The sequence below is a fragment of the Bombus vosnesenskii genome, unplaced genomic scaffold (genome assembly GCF_011952255.1).
Source record: "Bombus vosnesenskii isolate JDL3184/JDL3185 unplaced genomic scaffold, Bvos_JDL3184-5_v1.1 scf7180000016264, whole genome shotgun sequence".
NCBI lineage: Eukaryota > Metazoa > Arthropoda > Insecta > Hymenoptera > Apidae > Bombus > Bombus vosnesenskii.
Window position 1 is genome coordinate 32,919 of NW_022884333.1, and position 22,554 is coordinate 55,472.

The window sequence follows — 22,554 nt, forward strand, 5'->3', positions numbered from 1 at the left end:
AATATAGCGCATAAAAAAATATTAACGGATGCATAACTTTTATGTTCTCAAACTAAAGTAACGAGTTTTTTATACAAATTTCACTATTACTATGGAATAAACTGGACTGTAGAATTAGTAGAAAACAACAACAAACGCTAAGGAAAAATAATAAATTTGTTTAACAAAGGAATAAACTACTGCGTCGATTACTAATAAAAGAATAACCTTCGACGTACTAAATTTATTAAAACATGTTATTGAACAAAAAGGACACCGTATAAAATATTGAACTTCAAAACAATTGCCATTTCAGCTTTCTCAACATCAATTCCTAAAGCGCCTGAATATTTTTGAGACATGAAAATTCACTTTTAGTCAACTTTTTTAAAAATATTTGAACAACGGTTTGTTTTAAGTCAAAAGTATTTTACTTTCTGGTTATACTTCGATACACTGCTGTTGTTTAAAGGCAGTAAATAAAAAGATATAATAATTCTTGTTGTAATAAATATATAATTTAATTAATTTCTTGTTGACAAAGGCAAGTCTATATTTCTGATTTACTCTTCAAAAAACTGACTGTTGCTAATCAACAAAAAAAAAAAAAAAAAAAAACGGCAGGAAGTCGTCGTCTACTCATACTAAATAAATGATTGCCATGCTCCTGTCCCATTCGTGTTACAATCCATGCGTAAAGGAACATTTACAGTACGTTGATTAAATTTTCCCAGTCACACACACACACTCGCTTCTTGCAATAGTCCAACACAACTGCAAAACATTTTTACTGTTTCACCCGCATCTATTTCAAATATAGAACATAGAAGTCAACGTTGTGCTAACATACGAATATGTTCGAGGCTCGAGTGTTGTAATTATATGTTTGTGTGTATGCTTGTAATTGAACAGCAGCATTTACTGTTTTTTTCCTTTTTTATTATTTAATTTGGTACTTTACAATTTGTCCAGCTGGACATTTGGTAAATTTTTCTAAGTTAATTGCTAAATAACATGTGGATGGCTACCCCCAGCAGAGGACACCATCTCCGAGTTTAACTATTTTATTTCTTTAGTGAAGTCAGTGAGGTGTTTTCTTTTTAGTCTTCTTTCTATGAGAGTTTTGCTCGCCTCAGCAGCCAGTTGGTTTGGATGTGTTGCCATTATTTCCTTGTATTTTTCTGCGTACCTGCAGATTTCTTCTTTAACCGTTGGTATTTTTAAGTCTTTGCGTATGTCCTCGTTTCTGACATACCATGGGACGTTGACTATTGTTCCCAGTATCTTCGATTGTAGCGACTCTAGTTTATTTATGTGGCTCATTGCTGCTGTCCCCTATAGCGGTATTCCGCACGTCCAAATTGGTTTTATTATCATTTTGTAGATTTTTAGTTTATTTTCTATGCGGAGTTTAGAGTTTCCACTAGTTAACCAGTACTATTGAATACATCTTAAACACGTTTCGATGTAAAATAATGGAATTTCCAAGACCAGTTGTAGTGTATTTTAGTGAAAATATCGGCGTATCAATGCCGTAAAAAGTAGATTCCTAACGATATGATAGTACGTGCAGTGAAACACGCGTGGCGTGAAAGGGAAATAAAGATACAAATCTGACGCCAGCCTGCATGTATATGTATATGTGCGGTATAAAAAGGTTTATCGTCAATCTAAAACGCAAAACGGCGAAAATAAATTCGAGAAGGGCGTGAAGCATACTTGTACAAGGGTCAAGTTCTCGGTCGTCTCATTAGAAACGCGAGTATAATCCCCCTGTTGTCGGTTCGCTCTCCAATTACTGTTCACTCGTTCCTGATTCGAAGCAGGTTCAGTAGGTAGCCAGTGGCGTAGGCAGCCATACACATTTCATCACCGAGCGTACGATTATGAGCACATTTACAATTACGTCACGTTAAACAGAAATATGTCGGTGTCTCGCTTAATTAAAATTAATACAGATTAATATTTCTACAATTACTGCTATTGTCTTCGTCGTTTTAATAAAGAAAGACCTGCGACTTGGCTGCGGATGTCCACGCGAATTTATCATTTTGTAGATGTATTAGGTTGTTCGGAAAATGTCTTTTTTTCGCAAACGTATTTTTTACAACACTACACCTTCATACAAACGTGAAACCAAGTCTGTGATATGTCGCGGTGTTTATCTCAACAGAACAAGATGTATCATATGTAATTCGACAAAATAATATAAAACAAAAAACGTTGTGCGTCTATTACTTCCTCATAAAACGAAAGAAACTTTTCGGACAACCTAATAATTTGACAAGCGTAAGCTAGGTATGATGCTTGCACCGATTAAATGTTCTCATATATTATTACTTTCATCGTATATTCTTATTTACATTTTATATTATTCATATATATTTTATTATATATTTATTATATTTTCGTTATGATATTATATTACGTACATTAATTATATATTTATTATATATTTTTGACTATTATTCTTACAGTGAGATGCCAAAATCCGGCAATATTTGTCCGATCATTATCCGAAACCAATTATGCATAATGGCTTGGTCACAAGCTCTTGATCCAAATTATTATTAATTAGAAATAATAACCAGTTTTAAGCAGCATACAATTAATCGCCGAATTAATTAGTCGAATATTAAATTCTGACAGAATTCAAAGTCTAAGTGTAACATACATATACATTCCCAATATGCAATATAACAAAAGAAACACAAAATTGAATTGTAAAATTCTGGAATTCACGAAGTAACTCTTTTTCTGTTCGATTTAATCTTCCTTTGCTACCTTTTATCGTTCATTTTTGCTATTACATGAAATTCTTCTAGATCGATGGGCCCTCGCATTGATTGTAAGAAAGTGAGAAACGCACTATATTCACAGGCTGATTCTCCTCTTTTTTTTCAGAATTAATAGGAAAGCCACTGGGCTACGCCATTGTGCCGTGGCTCAAGGAAATTCTGTCGGTCCTTTTCGCGCGTGTATAAAGAGTTTGCACGCGTCGTTCACGCAAAATCCGTAATTGCTTCGCACGGTTGCACATCGCTGACTGTTTGCCAATTTGTTCGGTTTGCCGGTGTTTGCGTTCCGCTCCTTCCGCGACCCTCCCTTTGCTTCGGGGATTTCGCCATCCGCTATGAGCGCGACGTTATTTCTATCAGACGTATGACACGACACGACAAACAATGTTTAAAAGAACTTGCAGTTTGTTGGTTGCTAAGGAATTCCGTCGAGTTAAGGCTTATTGCTATGCACCGCTCGAAGTCGAAGTTGGGCGACTAAATTTATTAGTTCGGTATAACTTTGATGATGCGGACCTACTTCGGATAATCGAAAACGTGGATAATACGGATAGGTCTATTAGTGTTCATAAATCGTAGAAAGACGGAATAAACCGTACAAAGCATAGAATAAAATCTTAGAAAACATTTTGATAATGTAATGTTGCGCGTGTATTTAAGTTGAATTAATTATTTAATCAGTTGAAAGCTTGATCAACTGTTTTCACAGTACCTTTCTATTTACATTTTCGTAGTTGCGTTAAAAGTTAAATTTTTGAAAAAGAATGAGGTTATGGCATAGTTCAAAGCACCTCGTATAATACGAAACTTCGGTTAAACGGGACTAGGATAATCGAGACTCCGCTGTATTTGGTCGTTTGAAAAATCTGTAAAAGTTAAGGAAATTTGAAAACTTCTCTTACCTTTCTGTTATCTGTTAGGTAACCTAACGATCGTTTCTCGGAGAAATCTTCGTCTTTTTCGCAATATAGGGTAAGTGAGCCAAATCTCGTCCACTGATTAATCTCTGTTATTGATTGCTGCAGTCTGCAAACGGCAATTGGAAATTAAAATAGAAATGCCGTTAATTAGGCGACAGCAAGAACATAGGAATTCTTAATATTTGAAGTCGTATTTCAGCGTCTGAAGTACGTAATTCTAGCATTTAGTTTTGGTAATGCATAGTATGTTGCTTCTATTTTCATATTGCGAAGTGGTCACATCTCGTCCTGTCATTTATCAATCAGAACTGGCAATTATATTAAAAAATGGCTTTGCGCCTAATGTCGTGCCCCTACGTAGATGGCCGGGGACGAAGTTAGCAACACGTTTTTCGGAAAGAAATTCGAAATAGAGTCATCGAGTGAAAGCGAAGCGGATCAAAATGTGATCTGTTTTATATGTGACGAGCAATTTTCAGACGATGCTTTAGATGGTGTTATATGCTGTGCACATCTACATCTCAAATTAAGAAATCTAATGTAGTTTCATAATAAAACATATTTCGAGCGCATAAGAGACGAATAATATAAACATTTTCTAACTGAAACTGAGGAGAAGGAAATAGCTTTTTTAACAACCTAAAACGCATATGTTTACATATATTTTTTTACTTCGTTTGTATGGACTTTTATAAATTGACTTTTATAATCTGATTACAGACCTTCGTTGCTAAATTTTCAAGATAATTACACAAATTTTGTTAGATTAAGAAACGGATTCAGTTTTGGATAAATGTTAAAAAAATTTTCAGAGGATGAAATTTGAGCAGCTTATCCTGTTCTTTCAAATAGTTTTTGCAAGACTATAGCGTATTTCAAACTGTTCAAAATAGTTACAAAGACTAGATTGTGAGAAAACTATGCCTATGGTCAGGTGAATAGATGGTGCAGAATATTCTGAGAATAAAGTAAGGCTTAACGCTTATTGCTTGCACGGCTCTTTATCGTCGACTTATTGACTATTCTTAGATATTTTTCTCTAATTGCCCCACTAAACGTCCAATTAGGAACGTTATTTATTTGGAATCCTTTTTTTTCGTGGAGGAAACCTTCATAGGCGCTCCGCGCCCTCCAGGAAGAGGGCGCCGGGTAGTGCCGGATTCGTACCGGCTAAAACCTCCACGGTGATCGTCCTGACGATAGGTAGGAAAGCCCCGAGGTCATCTTTTCGTCTCGTGCTACCCGCGTCCGTCCTCCGGTCAAGACCAATGTGTCGTTTGCGTAACACACCATGCCTGAGTCTGGAGGCATGGGGCAAAAAAAATTTTTTTTTTTTGTTTTTAACGTGGAGGAAATCTTCATAGACACCTTCTTACCTCACCTGCGGAGGCGGGCACAGAAGGTAGTGCCGGATTCTTACCGGCTAAAACCTCCACGGACAGGACGGTAGACCAGTGCGAGTGAATTCGTCGGGCCCCTGTGTACTTATCCAAGCACATTTAAACCAAGCACTCCTAGAAATTAACAACCCAACAAACGCAACGGAGGGGCTGGCCGCTTGCCTGTTGTATATTGGACTTCAAGAGAAATTTTGGTTTCTGTGCCGTACAATTTATCCTTATAATACCGAGGACTCGAACTCGCAACGCATCGACTTCAGCTCTGAGCTTTAGTGACCGTAGCTACCTGCCCCGCTTGTTTATTTGGGATCTAACGTTATGTTATAGAAGTCTATAATACATAATTTCTTCATCTCAATCAAATCAATTTTTGACAAACGTTACGATGAGCGATCTGTGTGTAAATATTCTGCATATAAAGTTGATTACTGTAGCTACACCATATTTGGCAATTTTCATTTTTATGTGAATTAAAGTTTGAGCTTATAGATTACAATTAGAATTAAAGTTATATATACCTGCATATATGTATAAACTTTATGGCAAATGCAATGCACATTTACAAAGTTTGAATTATTTTTGCCATGAGTATAAACATTGAACGTTAAAAGCGACAAATATAGAAATGAAGTAAATTATAATCAAGAAAATCTTTGGTTTACTTAATTATTCAAAATTGATGTGGAGGCGTTTTTCGAGTCGATACGACGAGGTGCCTTGTTTATGAATCATAATTGACATTATTTCAAGATTTTTAGACGATAAATTTTAGGGAAATGAATCTACTGAAATGTTTTAAGATGCTTCCGTAAAATATTTCTCTTATTTAATATGAAAGTGAGATAAAAATATGTAGTAAAGAAAATATCTTCATATTTACCTATCTTTAGATATCTTATTTAGATATCTTTAAATATCTCCGTATCTTCGTTCTGTACATTGCGAGAAATAGTGAAAGAAATAAGCTAAGAAGATGCATCAAATAGCAAGAAGTAAGATTAAAGATGGCGAAGTCGAATGAAATTTCCCTTCTGAATTTATCAACGTAGATAGACAAAGAATATTATTCCTTTTAAAGAATAGCGATGATACTCGAGGCCGCGTAAATCGTCTTTGATCGTCATTCCATGCCAGAAATTGCCGCGAGTTTTCACAGCTACCAAGAACCAACTCCCTTTGCCGTTTCCAAAACAGCGGGGAAATTTATTTTTTCCCTCGAAGCGTCTCCTTGGTCGTTCTTCGGAGGCGAAGGAAGAGACTTTATTAAAGCGTAAGCTAGAATACTCCCCGAGGACCGACACGATTATATCAAAGACCCGAGCCGATTAGGCATCGAGAAAAATTGAACACTCTGTCCTTTTCCTCTCTCTCTCTCTCGCTCTTTCTGTCTCTCCCCCATCTCTCTCTCTCTCTCTGTCTCTCTCCCTCCCTCCCTCTCTCTGCCTCCCTCCCTCTCTCTGCCTCCCTCTCTCTGTCACCCTCTCTCTGTCTCCCTCTCTCTGTCTCCCTCCCCCCCCTCTCCCCCTCTCCCCCCCTCTCCCCCTCTCTCTCCCTCTCTCCCTCTCTCTCTTTTCCAACTCTTTTTTACTTTATCTAGATTCCTCTTCTAAAACGAGTACAAAACATTTTCGCTCCTTCTATGCGAAGAATTTTTTTTTTTTATTTAATTTATACCTTACAATTTATCTAGCTGGACATTCGGTAATCTTTTTTAACTTTATTATTAATTAACATGTGGATGGCTATACCCAGCGGGATACCATCTTCGAGTTTGTTTACGCGTAGAATTTAACTTACAGTTAGAAAGGAACATCGATAGTCGATACACGTCGATTGTAATGAAACGTTGCACAGTTGTTCAGTGGATCAACCAAGGAATTTTATTAATTTTGGTTAGTGTTACTTTTTTGTTTTAAAAAGAGAATATTGCATTGTAGTATCAGGTATTATTTAAGTTCCTGTAAATTGTAAAGGACATATTGAGAATTGTAGATCTTAATTGCCGAAATAAGAGTAAAGGTTACACTTAGAATTCGTAATAAAATAGTTTTAGATTTATTTAATAAACGATTTCCAGGATCTTCGTCGATACACATTTGCACGCATCTCAGCAGTCTCTATGTCTCAACATTTTCCATACCACACAGCCAACGGAACAGTTACATTCATCTGTTTTTTTAGACGCCGCGCACACACATACTTCCACACACTCATATTCACATACGTGTATCACTACTACGGGACCAATCTAATCTAGCACGCAAAATTATACATATCTTAATAGGACACAAGATATCAAAAAACAGTTCAAAATCTTTGTAATTCGAAAATTTTTTAACAACTCAATTGTTCACTTAGAAACTACACTCGGCACGTAGCTATACAGAATGTTTCGTTTAACTGAAAATGTTAGAATATCTGACTTAATTGAAGGATATCAGACGGTGGAAATTATTTTTTTGCAGATCCAGTAGTGGGGGCCAGGGTTCAAGGTTAATTTTATTTTTAAAGAAGGCATCATACATTTTTTAATACATCAATCGATCCATCTCGGATTATCTTTGACTTTCATACGTTACAACGTATATGTGTCCTTCGTCTTTCATTTCACGCGTCAAATGAAAGTAAAAATATCTGCCAAACGAATAATTTTTCGACATAAATAGGTTAATACCATTTTTTATAGGAAATACCGAGATGGATCGATTAGTGTAAAAAAATAAGTTGATCTTGAAATCCCTTTCATTACTGCAAAAACTAATCTCCACCGTATGATGTTCTTTTTCGAATATTTTTTTATAACTTCGATCCCTCGTGAGATATTTTGCCGTTTCTAGTTAAACGAAACGCTCTGTATATCTACGTATCTCTACGTGAATAGTATAGTCTCTACGTGAATAGTTGAATCGTTGGAGAAGTTTCAAATTTCGAACTGTTTTTTGATACCTTGTATCGTTTGCAATTTGCAAGTTTGCATCCTGCTACTGGATCTGCAAAAAAAAAAGAATGATTTTCATGATGTCCCCCTTCGAGTCGAACAACTTCTCTTAAAACATTGATAATTAAACATTTGATAACTTTAATCCCTCGTGTCATATTCTACCGTTCCCAGTTAAGCGAAACGCCCTGTATATGTATACAGTGTGTACTGCGAAATTGTGTGCGCAATTTTTGAAGCACTTGCGACTACGTAGCGAAAAAATGTCATAAACGAAAGTTAATCTGCTTCCAATCAGCTACAAATTACGTTGCTTGAACTACAAAATGCAAACTTAAAATCACAGGCAAATGCTTTCTTCTATAACTAATCAAGGTCTTAATTTTTTTAAATAGCACGATGTATTTTTGATTTCATGGTATCACAGCTGGTGTTAAAACGATTTCAACAACCCAAATACTATGACTTCCATACATGAGTTCAGAAGTATTGAATTCATTGATTCACTGATCGTTAAAGTGTGAAATTTGGTTTAATAGCGTGTGTTAGGTCAGACGTTTGCAATAACGTTTGTGCTGTCAAGAAAGAATAAAAATTAAAAAAAATTTTTTTTCTTTTTAATTCTTTTTAAGATCTACAGTGAGATCCGTTATAACGAGACGCGATAAAGTGCACGCGTACCGAGCGAAAATTCAAAGTCGATTTTCTCGAAAACAAAGCCTCAAACGAAAAATTTTTATTCTATATTTTCGACTTCTTTTTTCGCGCAGAATCACCCCCTTTCCGCTTGTACCACCAGTTACCAACCACCCTGTATATCGTGCTTATAATTAACGTCTGAATTGCACGGCACTTTCCAATTTCACGACGCAAAGTTCCGCTCTGTTCACTAAAGTTTGATGTGTAAAAGAAAATGAACCTCGTGGATCTACTTCCCCGCATGCATGTTTTATTTTATCTTGAAGCTTTTCTATAGAGTTTGCTGTTTTGCCGTCAACAAAGGAGCATAAATATCTAATGAAGATAAATCTGGTGAAGGGAGCAGTAATTTTTACTATTGCAATATGTTGACAACGTTACTATAAATGTGTATGAACCAATGAACTCAAGATTTCTGAGCTCATGGCCATCCGAAAGTCATGGTCGTTGTTTAGGTCGTTGAATTCGTCTTCACATCAGCTACAATGTCATGAAATCAAAAATACATCGTGCCATTTAAGAAAGACAAAGTGAAGTAGATTTTTTATAAAAATAAGTATTTTTGATGATTTTTAGTAATTTATAGATGATTCAAGACGTATCAACTTTTCTCGAAAATATTTTTATCATATTATAAGAAATATTATATATATATCGGTCTATATATACCGTAGATCGATAAACAGGAAACTTTTTCGAGAAGCGTCTCAATTTTTAGTTTCAAATTTATAAAGCGGAATCAGAAACAATTTCGAAGACGAACCTGTATGGTGCGATACACGTTACTTGGAAGAATGCGTGAAATATTAAAATAACAGCATACGAAATAGCAGTATTTTCCGCGTCGTCTTGCGGTAGCGCACCGAGCCGCGCGAAATTCGAAAACTAAAAATTGTGTTTCGCGATGAATATCGACGCGCGATTTATCTTCTGGTAGAATATTTCGGATGCAAATAACGTCGACGTGCTCGTAAATTCATTGAACGTGAATTTGGCAACACGAGATAAAAACACTTAAAAAAAAAAAGAGAATGGGAAAAGGGAGAACGTCGAGGTAGAATACAAAATGAAATAATTTTCAATAACTCTTCGAATGACTCGTTACAGGGGTTACATCGGTATGCAAATATTGTCGAGTGACGCGTCAAAGAAAAGAAGACAAGAGATTATCCGTACAAAGGGTCACCGCAATTTTCAAACAACAAGCAATTTCCATCGATCGATCGTACCGCCAGATACAGGCATACAGTCAGATGAAACAAAAGTTCGGGGAGGAGTGGTTGGTTCTTCTTATCGATGCAAAACAGTGCGGAGGGTCGTAGCAATTAAGAGATAACAAGGTTTCCCCCTCGGCACCCCTCCAATTAGTAACACCCAGGGCCCCCTTACCGCTGTCAGGCCAGCAACAACCCCCCTTAGGCTTCCTTTATACTTTATAGTCACTGTACTACCCACCATCCACGTCTCCCTTTTTCGTTCCACTTGCTCCTCTCCCTTGTTTCGCTATTGTTCCTTCATTTTTTTCTCGTAATTATTTTCTGCCCCCCTTCCTTCCTTCTTTATCTTGTATTTCTTTCTTTTTGTTTCGTGCCGATTTCCTCGCGACAATTTGCTTGTGGTAATTGTTTCGGTAGTTATCGATATCGATGATTTCCGATGATTTTCCATAATTTTCTGTTGGATTATTGTGAGATGCGAGTACGTGTGTATGATGTGTGTGAAAAATTTAATCAACGTATTATAAATATTCCCTTAAACATGAATCGTAATACGAATAGGAAAAGGATGTGGCAACCATTTATTTAGTATGAATGGAGGGTGATTTTTTGTCGTTTCTTTCTTTGGCTAGTAACGGCCAGTTTTGAAGAGAAAATTAGAAATACAAACGTGCTTTCCTCAGAAAAAAATGAATCAAATTAAATAATTATTACAACAAGAATTATTAAATTTTTTAATTTATCATCTTTAACCAACATTTTTGATTTTCGATTTTTGATTTTTGAATACGTTGCCAGAGGCGTTATACTGAAGTACTTTGTCTTAAAGCAGAGTGTACCTATCTTTGATGTTCTGACAAAAAAATACTGCAAATAAAAATTAATCGGTGTTTGGCCGGCTAGAAGCTGTAAGAAATGTCCAAGAAATTGTTTCTTCCATAATATACGAAGTTTTTAAATGGCACAATATTGTTGTAGCTGATATCAAGAGGAGTTCAACGACCTAGTATACTGTAGCCTTGAAGTGAACGTACAGGAAGAGGCGTAGCTTCATGTTACCTTTGTCTGTTTAATTACAGCAAACTACAAATGATCCCATAAACGTAATTGCGACCTATGCAGTAAGGTTGTAGCAGTTGTAATACAATGAGAATGAAATCCCATGCGCGCTGTACAGATTCGCTGCTTTGGCTGTTCAATATTTTGAATTGACTCAGACTATAGACCTCAGACTGTAGACGAGCCCATTGAAAAAGGTCTACTGGTGATCTACGATAATATAAAGTCAAAAATATCGTGTCATTGAAAAACATCAAGGAAACCTTCCTATCTTATAAAATCCTATAAAAATAACTTGCAGGAAATTTTTTTTTTTACAACTCGTAGTCCACCAAACACTGATTAACTTATATTTAAGACATTTTTCTGTCAGACTATCAGAAGTACCCAACGAATCATGGCAACGTTTACGTGATACAACCTATGTATGTCACCACCACTCGACCTTGGTTTCCAAAATATTCGCAAAAGACTGTCGGTATCATTGCAGTGAGTTCAACCAATAATTGGGCGTCTAATTATGCATATAATTATGCGGCAGTATGTGTGTACGTGAGGCCTCACGGCGGCTGGTAACCAATACTGAGATGAATTTTTTACAAGAATTTAACGTAGTGGTACCGACAAATTTTGGCGACTATCTCGCAAATAAAGGCCGAGCGGCAGTTACATGTATAGAAAAAAATTGTTCAAAATGTTGATTTCTTCAACATATCTAAAAAATAATAAATATATGATGGGTGATTAGGTGGGTAAGAAATTGATGATTGAAAACTTCTTGTAGACTACACTGTAACACTGCTAAACACCGAACTTTTTAGCAGAAGGAGAAATTTTCTGTGACCTAAAATTATTTTCGAAATTGGACTTTTTTTACTATTATTTTTTACTATTATTATTAAGTGTGCAATAATATAACATAATAATAATACATATAATAATAATAATAATAGCACACAATAATCCAAATGCATCATAGAGTTTCCTACTTTCCGCACTAACATAGTCAAAATTCATAGGAAGGATTGTATTTGTAGAAAAACCACCACCATGTACCATTTTTAGTTGTGTCGAAAATTGCAAGCATTATAAGCACCATTCCCGTTTGTAGACAATTTTTCGTTTCCCATAAAATTAATTCCCCTCTTTTTATTAAGTTCCACTTGTACTAATTTTTTAAATTTTGATTTTTACTGACGTTAGCCCAAGATGTAACAAAAAGATTTAGAGCGACTTTTAAGATGTACAATTCGTAAGATACATATATTTTAATCGTGAATCAGGATTAAATCTGGTGATAATGCAAGGGAGTGTTTATACTAGGAATTTTGCTTTGACGCGAAATGTATAGATGGACAGAATGACACAATGGCGATTGCATTTATTTATGTCAGACACGTTCTGTATTACTAGAGCTTTGCTCTACGAAGACAGTTTCGAGAAATAGCGGGAATAATATCGGCCACGATGCGATGTATTAAGCCTTTGCGCCCCGGAAACATTTTAATTGATCTATCCTTTTCCAATTCAGTAATTCAAAACTGGATTTATGAAAAAAAGTTTAGAATTATTTTATCGTTACGTATTGTGAAGACGAGTTAGAAGGCCAAGTAAACAATAATTGAAAGGCGTTTATGCAATGGCTTGCGACAAATTGGTATTTTTCATATGAAACGCAGCTACGATTTCAATTATTCGATTGTTATCCAACAAATTTCTATTATCCGATGTTTCCATAACTGATTAGTAATATATTAAAATTTAATTAGTATTTATTAATTAGCATTAAAACTATACTGTACAGTATAGTCACTATAAATTTATACACCATAGTTATTACGTATTCAGTTAAAATCAGATTCCGAAATGCTTAATTCAGTAAAGAAGATGCTTTATATGAACTAATAGACAAAACTGTTTTGATAATGGAATTTTCCGATAATAGGACAATCACTTCTCTGGCATGAAATTTCACTTGTTCGAGTACAGATTAAGATTAACTGAAAGTTCCTTTAAATATTTATGCAGTCTGTATCTTTCTAACTGCTAAGTCATATAATTCTTTCAACGCAAGTAACTGAGTAGAGTTACATTCTTTTTTTATTTCGAATCATCGAAGCTCTTTTTCGAACGCTACGGATGCTTCGCCGTGAGAAGGCACTTCTCCGTTACCACTTTCGTTCGCTGTATCTATTTGCGTAAATATAAAAAAATTGTATGTTTAAGGATTTCTTACCGTCACCAGGATCAAAGAAATGAATAATTTTCAGTACCATGTTTTTGTTTTTTAATACCTGCAACCGTGGCTTTTCCAACACAGTCTGTTTTCGCTAATACTGCTGCAGTTGCATCACTTTAGAGTCGTTTAATTCTGTCGTATTTTGTTAACCAGAATTCATTGTCAAATCGAATAAAACAAAGAATACATTATATATGAACACTAATAAAATATCTAAAATGGCTAAAACGGGAAAACGCATCCGTTACTGGGAAACATTATCCCGGAATTTCCTAAATACTAAATATTATAATATACCGGCAATTACTAATATAATGCAATATTATTATCCGGATAATACAAGTTCGAATATTGAGGTACCTAAATAAAGGAGGCTCTACCGTATGTTTAATATTTTTTCTTTCCAATACATTTTATTTACTACGTTGAAAATGTTTTTTATATAAAGAATAGAGTTAAAGGTTATTTAGCTGTCATGAAGAGGAATGGCGATTTGAAAAGGCGTTACAAAACATTGAGCTACACAATACTTTTAACGTTTTACCGTTTCTACGAATCTCGATTTGAATCTCCCCATCTCCCGCTGTCGATTTTCCTTTGCATCCCGCCTGGTCCTGTTTGCATAGAATAGAGGTCCGCAGGGAATTACGGCACAGAGGGAAGGATCGCAAGGTGCCACTCGTGATGGAAGGTACATATTATCCGGCGCGCGTCCACGCGACGACACAACGAAAGGGAAGTGCAAGGAAATTGAGCGTACGTAAAATTTCCGCTCAGAGGAAATACATGGAATCCTCGACGAAGCTTCTACCCTCTATCCTATATGCCGTGAGACTTGATCGTTTATTGCGATTGCACGACACAAGTGTGTGCCCTTGTAATCGAAATATCTTTTGCGAACATTTCCGTGTATAACCGTCGGATATTATTGCGATTTGGAATACCCAAATATTTGGAAAAGATTTATTTTTCCATTTCTTTGATTCGAGACGCTTTGCAGTTGGAAAAAGATATGTGCAACTGAAGGACACTAAAGAGAAATTTTATGTTGTACAAGTAAATGTATATAAAAATAGATGTTTACAGTTATATAGTTGTGTATAGTATAACATTATATAATATTACGTTATAACGTATTACGTTATATAGTATAACGTTATGTACTATTACGTTATAACGTATTATATTATATAGTATTACGTTGTAACGTATTACGTTATATAGTATTATATTATATAATATTACGTTATATGATATAGCGTTATAACGTATTACATTATATAGTATTACGTTGTAACGTATTGTGGTATATAGTATAACGTTATAACGTATTACGATACATAGTATAACGTTACAACGTATTATATTATATAGTATTACGTTACAACGAATTACGTTACAACGAATTATGTTATATAGTATTATGTTATAACGTATTACGATAGATAGTATAACGTTACAACGTATTACGTTATATAGTATTACGTTACAACGAATTACGTTATATAGTATTATGTTATATAGTATTACGTTATAACGTATTACACGATATAGTATTACATAATAACGTATTACGTTATATAGTATAGAGAATCTCTGTAGCTCGAAAACCTTTACGTTCTTGTTCATTCTCTTCCGCTGTGAAAACATTCTGGAAGTGGAGAAAGTTACTTTAACTCGAATTATTTGCCACGTGCTCAGATGCGTTGTTTTATTTTTGCAACTCGAATTTAGGGCAACCAGAGCTGTACGGATCGAAGTCATGTTACGTGTTACAAGATGTAAGAAACTAATCGTTCGATATTGTATCCTTTCTTTCAACCGTTAGGATTATCTCGAATAACGTAAAATGACATAAGCCCTATCTCTAGTTCTTCGCCTTTCGACCACGTGCATATCCGTGTAAGCTAATCGTTTTTCGTTAATCGAACGCGTAATTATCATCGTCTCCTGCGCCTCTAACTTTCGCATCTATGTACGTCGAATAAAACGACTTCGAAGAGGAAGATTAACCTCTTAGGTACGGCTGAATGTTGCACGGAGCTGTTTCTTTGTACAGCAGAGTTTGAGAATTACGCGTAAATGATACAGCACTGCAATATGTGACGGATAATGCTGTTCCCTACGCAAGCACATTGGAACGAAGTTTTTGATAACTAAATTATGATTTTTTTTAAAGATATGATGCATATACTTTTAACTTTAATAATTTACTTTAATAATTAATAATACAATGGAGTGTGATATATTTTAAAGTTTTTCAAATTGCTCTTCATTTTCTATTTTCAAGCTACATTTTGAGGTTAAAGATTCTGAAGAATTCTAAGGATACGGGTCGGTATGTTAAAAAGAGCATCTAACAATGGTATATTTATATTAACAAAAGGAAGCAATTGATACCTGACACTGGCGTATCAAAAACAAAGACTATACATTCTGTCTGTATATTGTTAACACTGTTATAAAACGTTATGAGAGCAAAAGAAGTGTGAAGCAAGACAAATGAAAAAGATCATTTTCCAAACGGTCCAAAATCAAGGTCCAAACGGTGAGCGAATGAGTTATTAGAGTGAGCCACCATAGTGGCGCATCGTACCTAAGAGATTAAAAAACTAACACTCCAAAAAGGTGAACGTAGTTGTACCTTCGTACGAAGCTTCGTATATATGTGGAATATTCGTTTGTTAAACCTTCTTTACTTAAAAAATTTCGATAAATCAGAATCTGTGAAATTCGAGTTACCGAGGTTCAATTATGTTTATGTTAGATTGGAAGTATTATGAGAAATACAAACATTCCATTAGTTCATACTCAATAAGATGCATTCATAAGGAATTTATATTTTATTATTAATTTATTATGTTTTTGTCATATTATATTATACCTCAATTTATTATTAATTTATTATGTAAAGAGTTCATAATTTATCATTTTATCATAATTTATTTATCACGTTTACTATTTTGTATTAATTTATATATTCATTTATATTTTATGTATATTTATATATTTATATATTCATATTTTATTATTATTAAGAATATCCATAATTTAAATTACATCAGATATTGAAACTTGGATGTTACGCGGCATGGAACGCTCGACTTTCCCGAGACATGGCATCATTTAATTATACAAGTAAAATTCTCGCGTCACAATTATCGATGAGATATACGACCAACATGGCACGCTGTACATCCTCGTCCCGACGAGAATGCCTGAATGGCCTCGATCAAGCAGACCTCGTTTGCTCGATTCGATAATAATCAATCGGATGCGCCTTTCATTCGAACGCACTGAATTCGAAATAATTACCCTTCCTTTCCCACTGCCCTCCAATTTCTCGCTCTTTCTCCCTAGCGCTGTTTCATTGCAACATCAACCGTCCTGTAAACGTGATCACACGTTGCTCGCCACACGACACTACTTGCTAATTGCGAAAACAAGCTGTATCGTGCTCGTATCCGGTCGTACAACTCGATAGAGCCTCGTCCAGACTTGTCGAATTATCTCTTGATTCAAACAACTCCAAACTAACTTACCGGATATACAAAAATCTGTCTATTCATTTCACTAAAAATACGCTTTCAAACTTCGATGCTCCTTCAGATTAACCACATTATACAAATTCATAAAGAAAAAGTAAAAAAATAGACAGCTTAGAAAACTGAAACGACCAAACGACATTGTCACTTTTATAAAGCTTTTTAAACTTTTATAAGTTATCGATGTAACCATAACGATACTCAGTTGCTAAAAAATAATGTGACAATATTTTGGTATTCGTTTGCCTCTTAACCGACGAAGGATTAAAATACTATTTTCTAATTTTTCTAATTTTAATATCGTCTTATCAAACCTCGTACATACGCGAAATCACACACGAAGAACCTTCCTGCCCGCTACCGCTTTTATTTCTCCTCTCCTTGTTCTTTTTTAAACTAGGATTTAAGTCGTTTTGAAAATAAGCCGCTGGGATCGAACAAAATCCAGGCTACGGTATCGAATATTTCAAATCCATACAATCGCGCGGCTCGATAAGCTCGTTCCGGATCGAAAAGTCGGCTGGATGTTGGGGCTCTCGGCGTGCAAAGGTCGTTAGCAGAGTTTCGAGCGGTGCATAGCAATGAGCCTTGAAAAGGGGGTAGAAAACCTCCTGGGAATCCAGACACCCGTTACGTTTCGAGGCTCGTACGAAGCGGACGGGCTGGCCCGCAACACCGAGGGACCGGCTTCGGGACAAAACTGACTCATGGCAACCGAGATAATCGAACTCGTTACCGGCATTCTCCGGATTCGTTTCGTGAACGGAATAACGTATACGACACTCGTTTCCCAATTCCCGTAGAGTTCGACTGACGTCGTTCGATCGTCAACGAACGATTGAAATTTAATCATCGTTCTCTCGGCTTTGCGTCGGGCTTTAAGTGACACTGATTCGATCGTTCGCAAAGTACCAAACAGTGATACTAAGCGAGTGTTTCGTAAGCAAATCGATTAGTTAAAAACGAAACAGCTGCGCGCTGGTTAAGATAAACTTGATAAGCATAGACAAACATGATATCTCACTCTGTGTAGGTTAATTTTTTAGCTTTTTGGCTGTTTGAAATCTGAAAGAATTTTATCGATGTTTCTATGTTTCAATCACGTGATGCAGCGGTGAAATCGAACGAAAAATGAAAATGAAAAATGAGAGAAGATAAACCGTTTTATTAAGATGAATGGATTTAATATATAATTTTATTGGTGGCTAAATTTGTCGATTTTTTTTTTGCCATATATTCATAATATAAGTTATTATATTATAATGATTATGATAAAGAGCTGTAGGTAAACCTTAAATCAGAATTAATCCCTTGACATTGATTGATAATAGTTCAGAATTATTCGAGATGATAGAAAGTTTTATACCAACTTGATCGTACCTTATTTTTAATTTTATACTCTGTTGTCGGAAATTGGTGGGCTATTAATTTTGTCAAATAGTAAATGCAAACTTGCTAACCTATCAATGTCAAAATGTAAATTTATGAAAAATATCATGTCTTAATGAGTATATTTTAGAAATTATAAGGTTGCTATAAAATGACACTCAACATCACAAAATGCAAAGGACGTTACGTTAAATGCACGATGGACGAAGTATTCTTTCTGACGATCGTTGAAGTTAAATATATTATTACTATTTTTACAGTCAACTTTACGTCAAGAGACGAAAGTAAAAAGATGAAACATAAATGTCTGCCTTATTTATATGTATGTGTGTATTCTTCTTTGTAAGACAAATCAGAAATTTTTCAGGAATTCTTCTTCGGATATCATGCAGTGAATATAACAAGACAGAAAAGAAAAAACAATAAAATAGCTAGCGCACTTTCGATTTTTATATTTTTACTTGAACTTTATTTTGCAATTTTTTAAAGAGGAAAACAGATGTGATAACTAAATTTTTCATTAGCGATATACCAATACATTACGTGCATATATACATGTACAAATATATAGTCGTTATTGAACGGTAGAGGTTCACTAATTTTCTCACTTACCTATGATTTGGTTGTTCAAACAACCGAAATTCACAAGTGAATGAGCAAATTCAATCGTACGTTTGCACGACTCGCTGCTCGTAGATATAATATCTCATAAATATCTTATAAATTTTGAAATGGTGTGATAGCAATAAATTTGTGACGCTTAGTTAATTCCTTACTTATTTTGTAAAAAGAATATATTTTTTAATAATTACAAAGAAGGTTCATCGAGTTTACGTACAAACTTTATAACTGAAAGTGATTATGATATCTCCATAATATGGCCTCCAAACTATTTCGACATTACAAATCAGTTGCATTTATTGTATTTACGTAATCGTAGCTATGCTTCGAAGCAATTAATGATCGTACTGAATGAACAGATTGTGCCAGTATGTTCCAGAGCATATATATAATAAATTGAAACTGAGTTGCTCTGTTTAATTTTCAGCTTCGTAATTATAATAATTTCTACCCAAGAGATGACTCGACGAAGATCTTAAAACTTTCCTTTAAACCGGAACAAGACCAAGCTAAATTAGCCGAAACTAAAACAAACTCTTCCGCGGATCGTACACGTTATTACGTGTTCAACGATCAGCCATACATCAACGCGAAACACGCGTAGAAAGCGTGTCACTCGACACACCGGTTGTCACATAAATCACTAGCATCCCGCTTCCTCGTTGTTGGTCATGAGTCAAGCGACGCGTGTTGATTCCACAACGTTGTTGGCTGTCCTCGAGCATAGGTCGAAGCACGCTGGTTAATGAAACTAAATACTCGAACAAGCGTGGCGAAAAAGAGAGGAGAGGCTGTAACTGTCCCTGTTCCTCCCTGGCTCCACTTGCCGGAAACATTTCGCAACGAAGAAGGAAGGGTCGAGTTGCGTTCGGTTCGCAGACTCGGTCTTGTTAGGCCGAGGCAAAAGGGGATTCTGATCAACGAACCGTGCCGGCCTTAAGGGCCCTTACTCCCATAGACACGCTTCGTTTCTCGATTGATTCTTTATTTTACAATCACCGTGACATCGTAAAGGCCAACGAATCGCATGTTGGAAGGCTCTTCTCTGTGCACGATGCACCCCTGAACTTGTTGAAACCCGACCGATCGATCCACTTTGCTTCCACTAACGTTTGCCGATCATCCGTCGAATTTTGGATTCAATTCAGTTCTCGTTCACATTCTTTCTGACGATTAGTGTATTTTATTTATAACCGTCATATGAAATATTATATTTATGTAATATTAGGTTGTCCGAAATGTTTTCTGTTTTATTTTAGTTTATCGAATTATGCACGAACATAATAATAGTAATAGAACGAAATGGATCATACGTAATTCAATAAAATAATATAAAACAGAAATTATTGTCTATCAATTATCACCTTATGGAACGAAAGAAACTTTCGGATAAATATTTTAATTGAATTTTATACTTATTATATGTAAAATTATATTTATATAAAATTATGTAATATTATACTGTTGAATGACATTTGTAACAAGCATTAATCGGGTCATTCTTGTGCTGCAAATGTTAATAAATTGGATTGAAATACAAAGTTCAAGCATATCCTTTAGATAGTATATCTTATTTTTTATGTTTTATAGATTGTCGTATTTTGAACTGATCAATTAGGTTTCTAAAATAGGCAACTTTTGAAGGCCGTGATGAGCTACCAGTAAACATATGCAGGTAGCTTGCAATTTATGTCCCTTGACTGAAAAACAGATGAAATATAGAAGGAACATATATAGAAGGAATATATATAGTATAATATAATATATAGAAGGAACATAGAGGAAAACAGGACGTTTGAAAATCACAGCGATTTTAGACGCAATTTTAATGGAAAAATATAGGCAGCCCTTAAAGTCAGGTGAGCAGAAACATTGTACAGTACCGCGAGTAATTATAAAATGAACCCCATCTATAGATTTTTTATAATATTCAAACAAAAATTGACAAAATCTTGTATATTATAATAATTATAATTTTATATTATATATTTCGTATTATAACATAACATAAAACTTGAGATACAACAAACAAAAGCTTTTTCCTCTAAAAGACTGGAAAAAAATGAATTTTCTCTTAAAATTATGTTTTTGGTTGTGAAAAAATATAAACTCAACGTTAATTTTGTTACCTTTGCGTGTAATATTTATTAGGTTTCCCTTTATTTTTCATCACGTCTATCAATCTGATGAGTACACTATCAACTGACTTATTTAAAGTTTCGTTTCAAAAATCCGCTCAAATGGATTTTATTCTTTTCTCATGTTCCACGATATGTTCTATAGGTGGCTTCTCCTGATCATAAATTTTTCTTGCTAAAATTCTTCACAGGTTCTCGATCAGATGGATAATAATTCTATTTCGAAATCTTGAAATCACTTTTTTGTAGTGGCAACTGTATGAATAGGAACATTGTCTCGTTGAAAAATTGCCTTTCTGTGTTCTATTTCGGTTATGAGAGGCAATAACTCGCCATGCAAAACGATTTAAAACAAAACGATTTCACTTAAATTATCTAGGCATGATCAGTGATTTGTCAGAGATGACTCTGACTGACACCATGATTTTTCATTGAAGCAAAACTTCTGAAATTCGCAATATTGCAATTTGTGATCGATTGAAAATTGATAAACTTTCGCTCGGAACATTTTTTTGTCCGACTATCAGAAACGTCTGAAAAATCGTGAGCACTAATTTTTGGACCACTCTCTATAAATATTCACAGCACCGTATTTCTGTAAATATTCGTAAAACGTAAAGATTTCGTTCCTCCAGCGATTCATGCGCGTGATATTACGATATTTCTAGCGATAAATAGTATAAAATGACCTCGACCGGCTGATAAGTGTGCCCTTTAACTTATCGAACACGAAGCTCTTCATGTTTGTTCTGTTTAAACATTTTCAACAACGATCGTTGCAAGCATTCTGCTACAGTGGTAAATGTCAGGACCTCTGCGACCTTTAAACAATGTTGTAAATCAACCGTGAGCCATTTTGAGCGAATAAATCGATCATTCATTCCGCTCCGTTTCCCCTTTCCCATGAATTAACATAACGATTGACTTTTATCGGCGATTTTTATCACGATAATCACCAATTTTCTTGTTCTCACATTACAGAAGGAAGCCACTCTACCGAATCTTCCGGTCCCGGATTTGGAGTCAACCTTGCAGAAATATTTGACCCAGGTCGAGGTAATCGCTCCAAATCATCTGCCGAAAACCAGGAGCCTGGTGAAAGCTTTCCTTTCTGGACCTGGACCGAAGCTGCAACAACGTCTTTTGGAACGTCGACAAAAGGTGTCCAACTGGGTAAGCGAATTTTGCCACTTTTCGTATCTTACGATGGCACAGAATTCTTATTATTATTGCAACTGTTCGTTCTTTGTTGCGACTTATATTGAATGCAGTTGAATTTTAAAGTTAACGTACGAAGCAAAGATACCTTCGAAGACCAACATAAAATATTTAAAGCAGAGGCGAACTTTTCAAACGAGAACATATTCCAGATACATGCTACACTGCTCAAAACAATTGTTCCTTGCATTGTTATGTTGCACGCAATACAGTTATTAAAATGTATTGCCTGTACTATACAAAGTTGAAAATATCTGGGTAATTTTTGCATTTGATATTAGAAACGCAAAAGATGTTGAAATAAGTATTTTCTAACTCGTCTGTTCTCAACTCTTTGTTGTTTTACTACACCGATAAATGATTAGAAGATGATGTTGCGACGCTGATTTGTATC

General features: G+C 35.1%; 1 protein-coding gene across 1 annotated transcript in view; it reads left to right on the forward strand.

Annotated features, from left to right (window-relative positions):
* Positions 1-22,222, forward strand: part of LOC117242180 — a 47,206-nt gene extending 24,984 nt beyond the window's left edge. The window contains exon 2 of the mRNA XM_033508651.1: positions 21,924-22,222. Within this exon, the coding sequence (XP_033364542.1) occupies positions 21,924-22,207 (284 nt within the window). The 3' untranslated portion in view covers positions 22,208-22,222. The remainder of the gene's footprint in view (positions 1-21,923) is intronic.
* Positions 22,223-22,554: the final 332 nt, after the last annotated feature.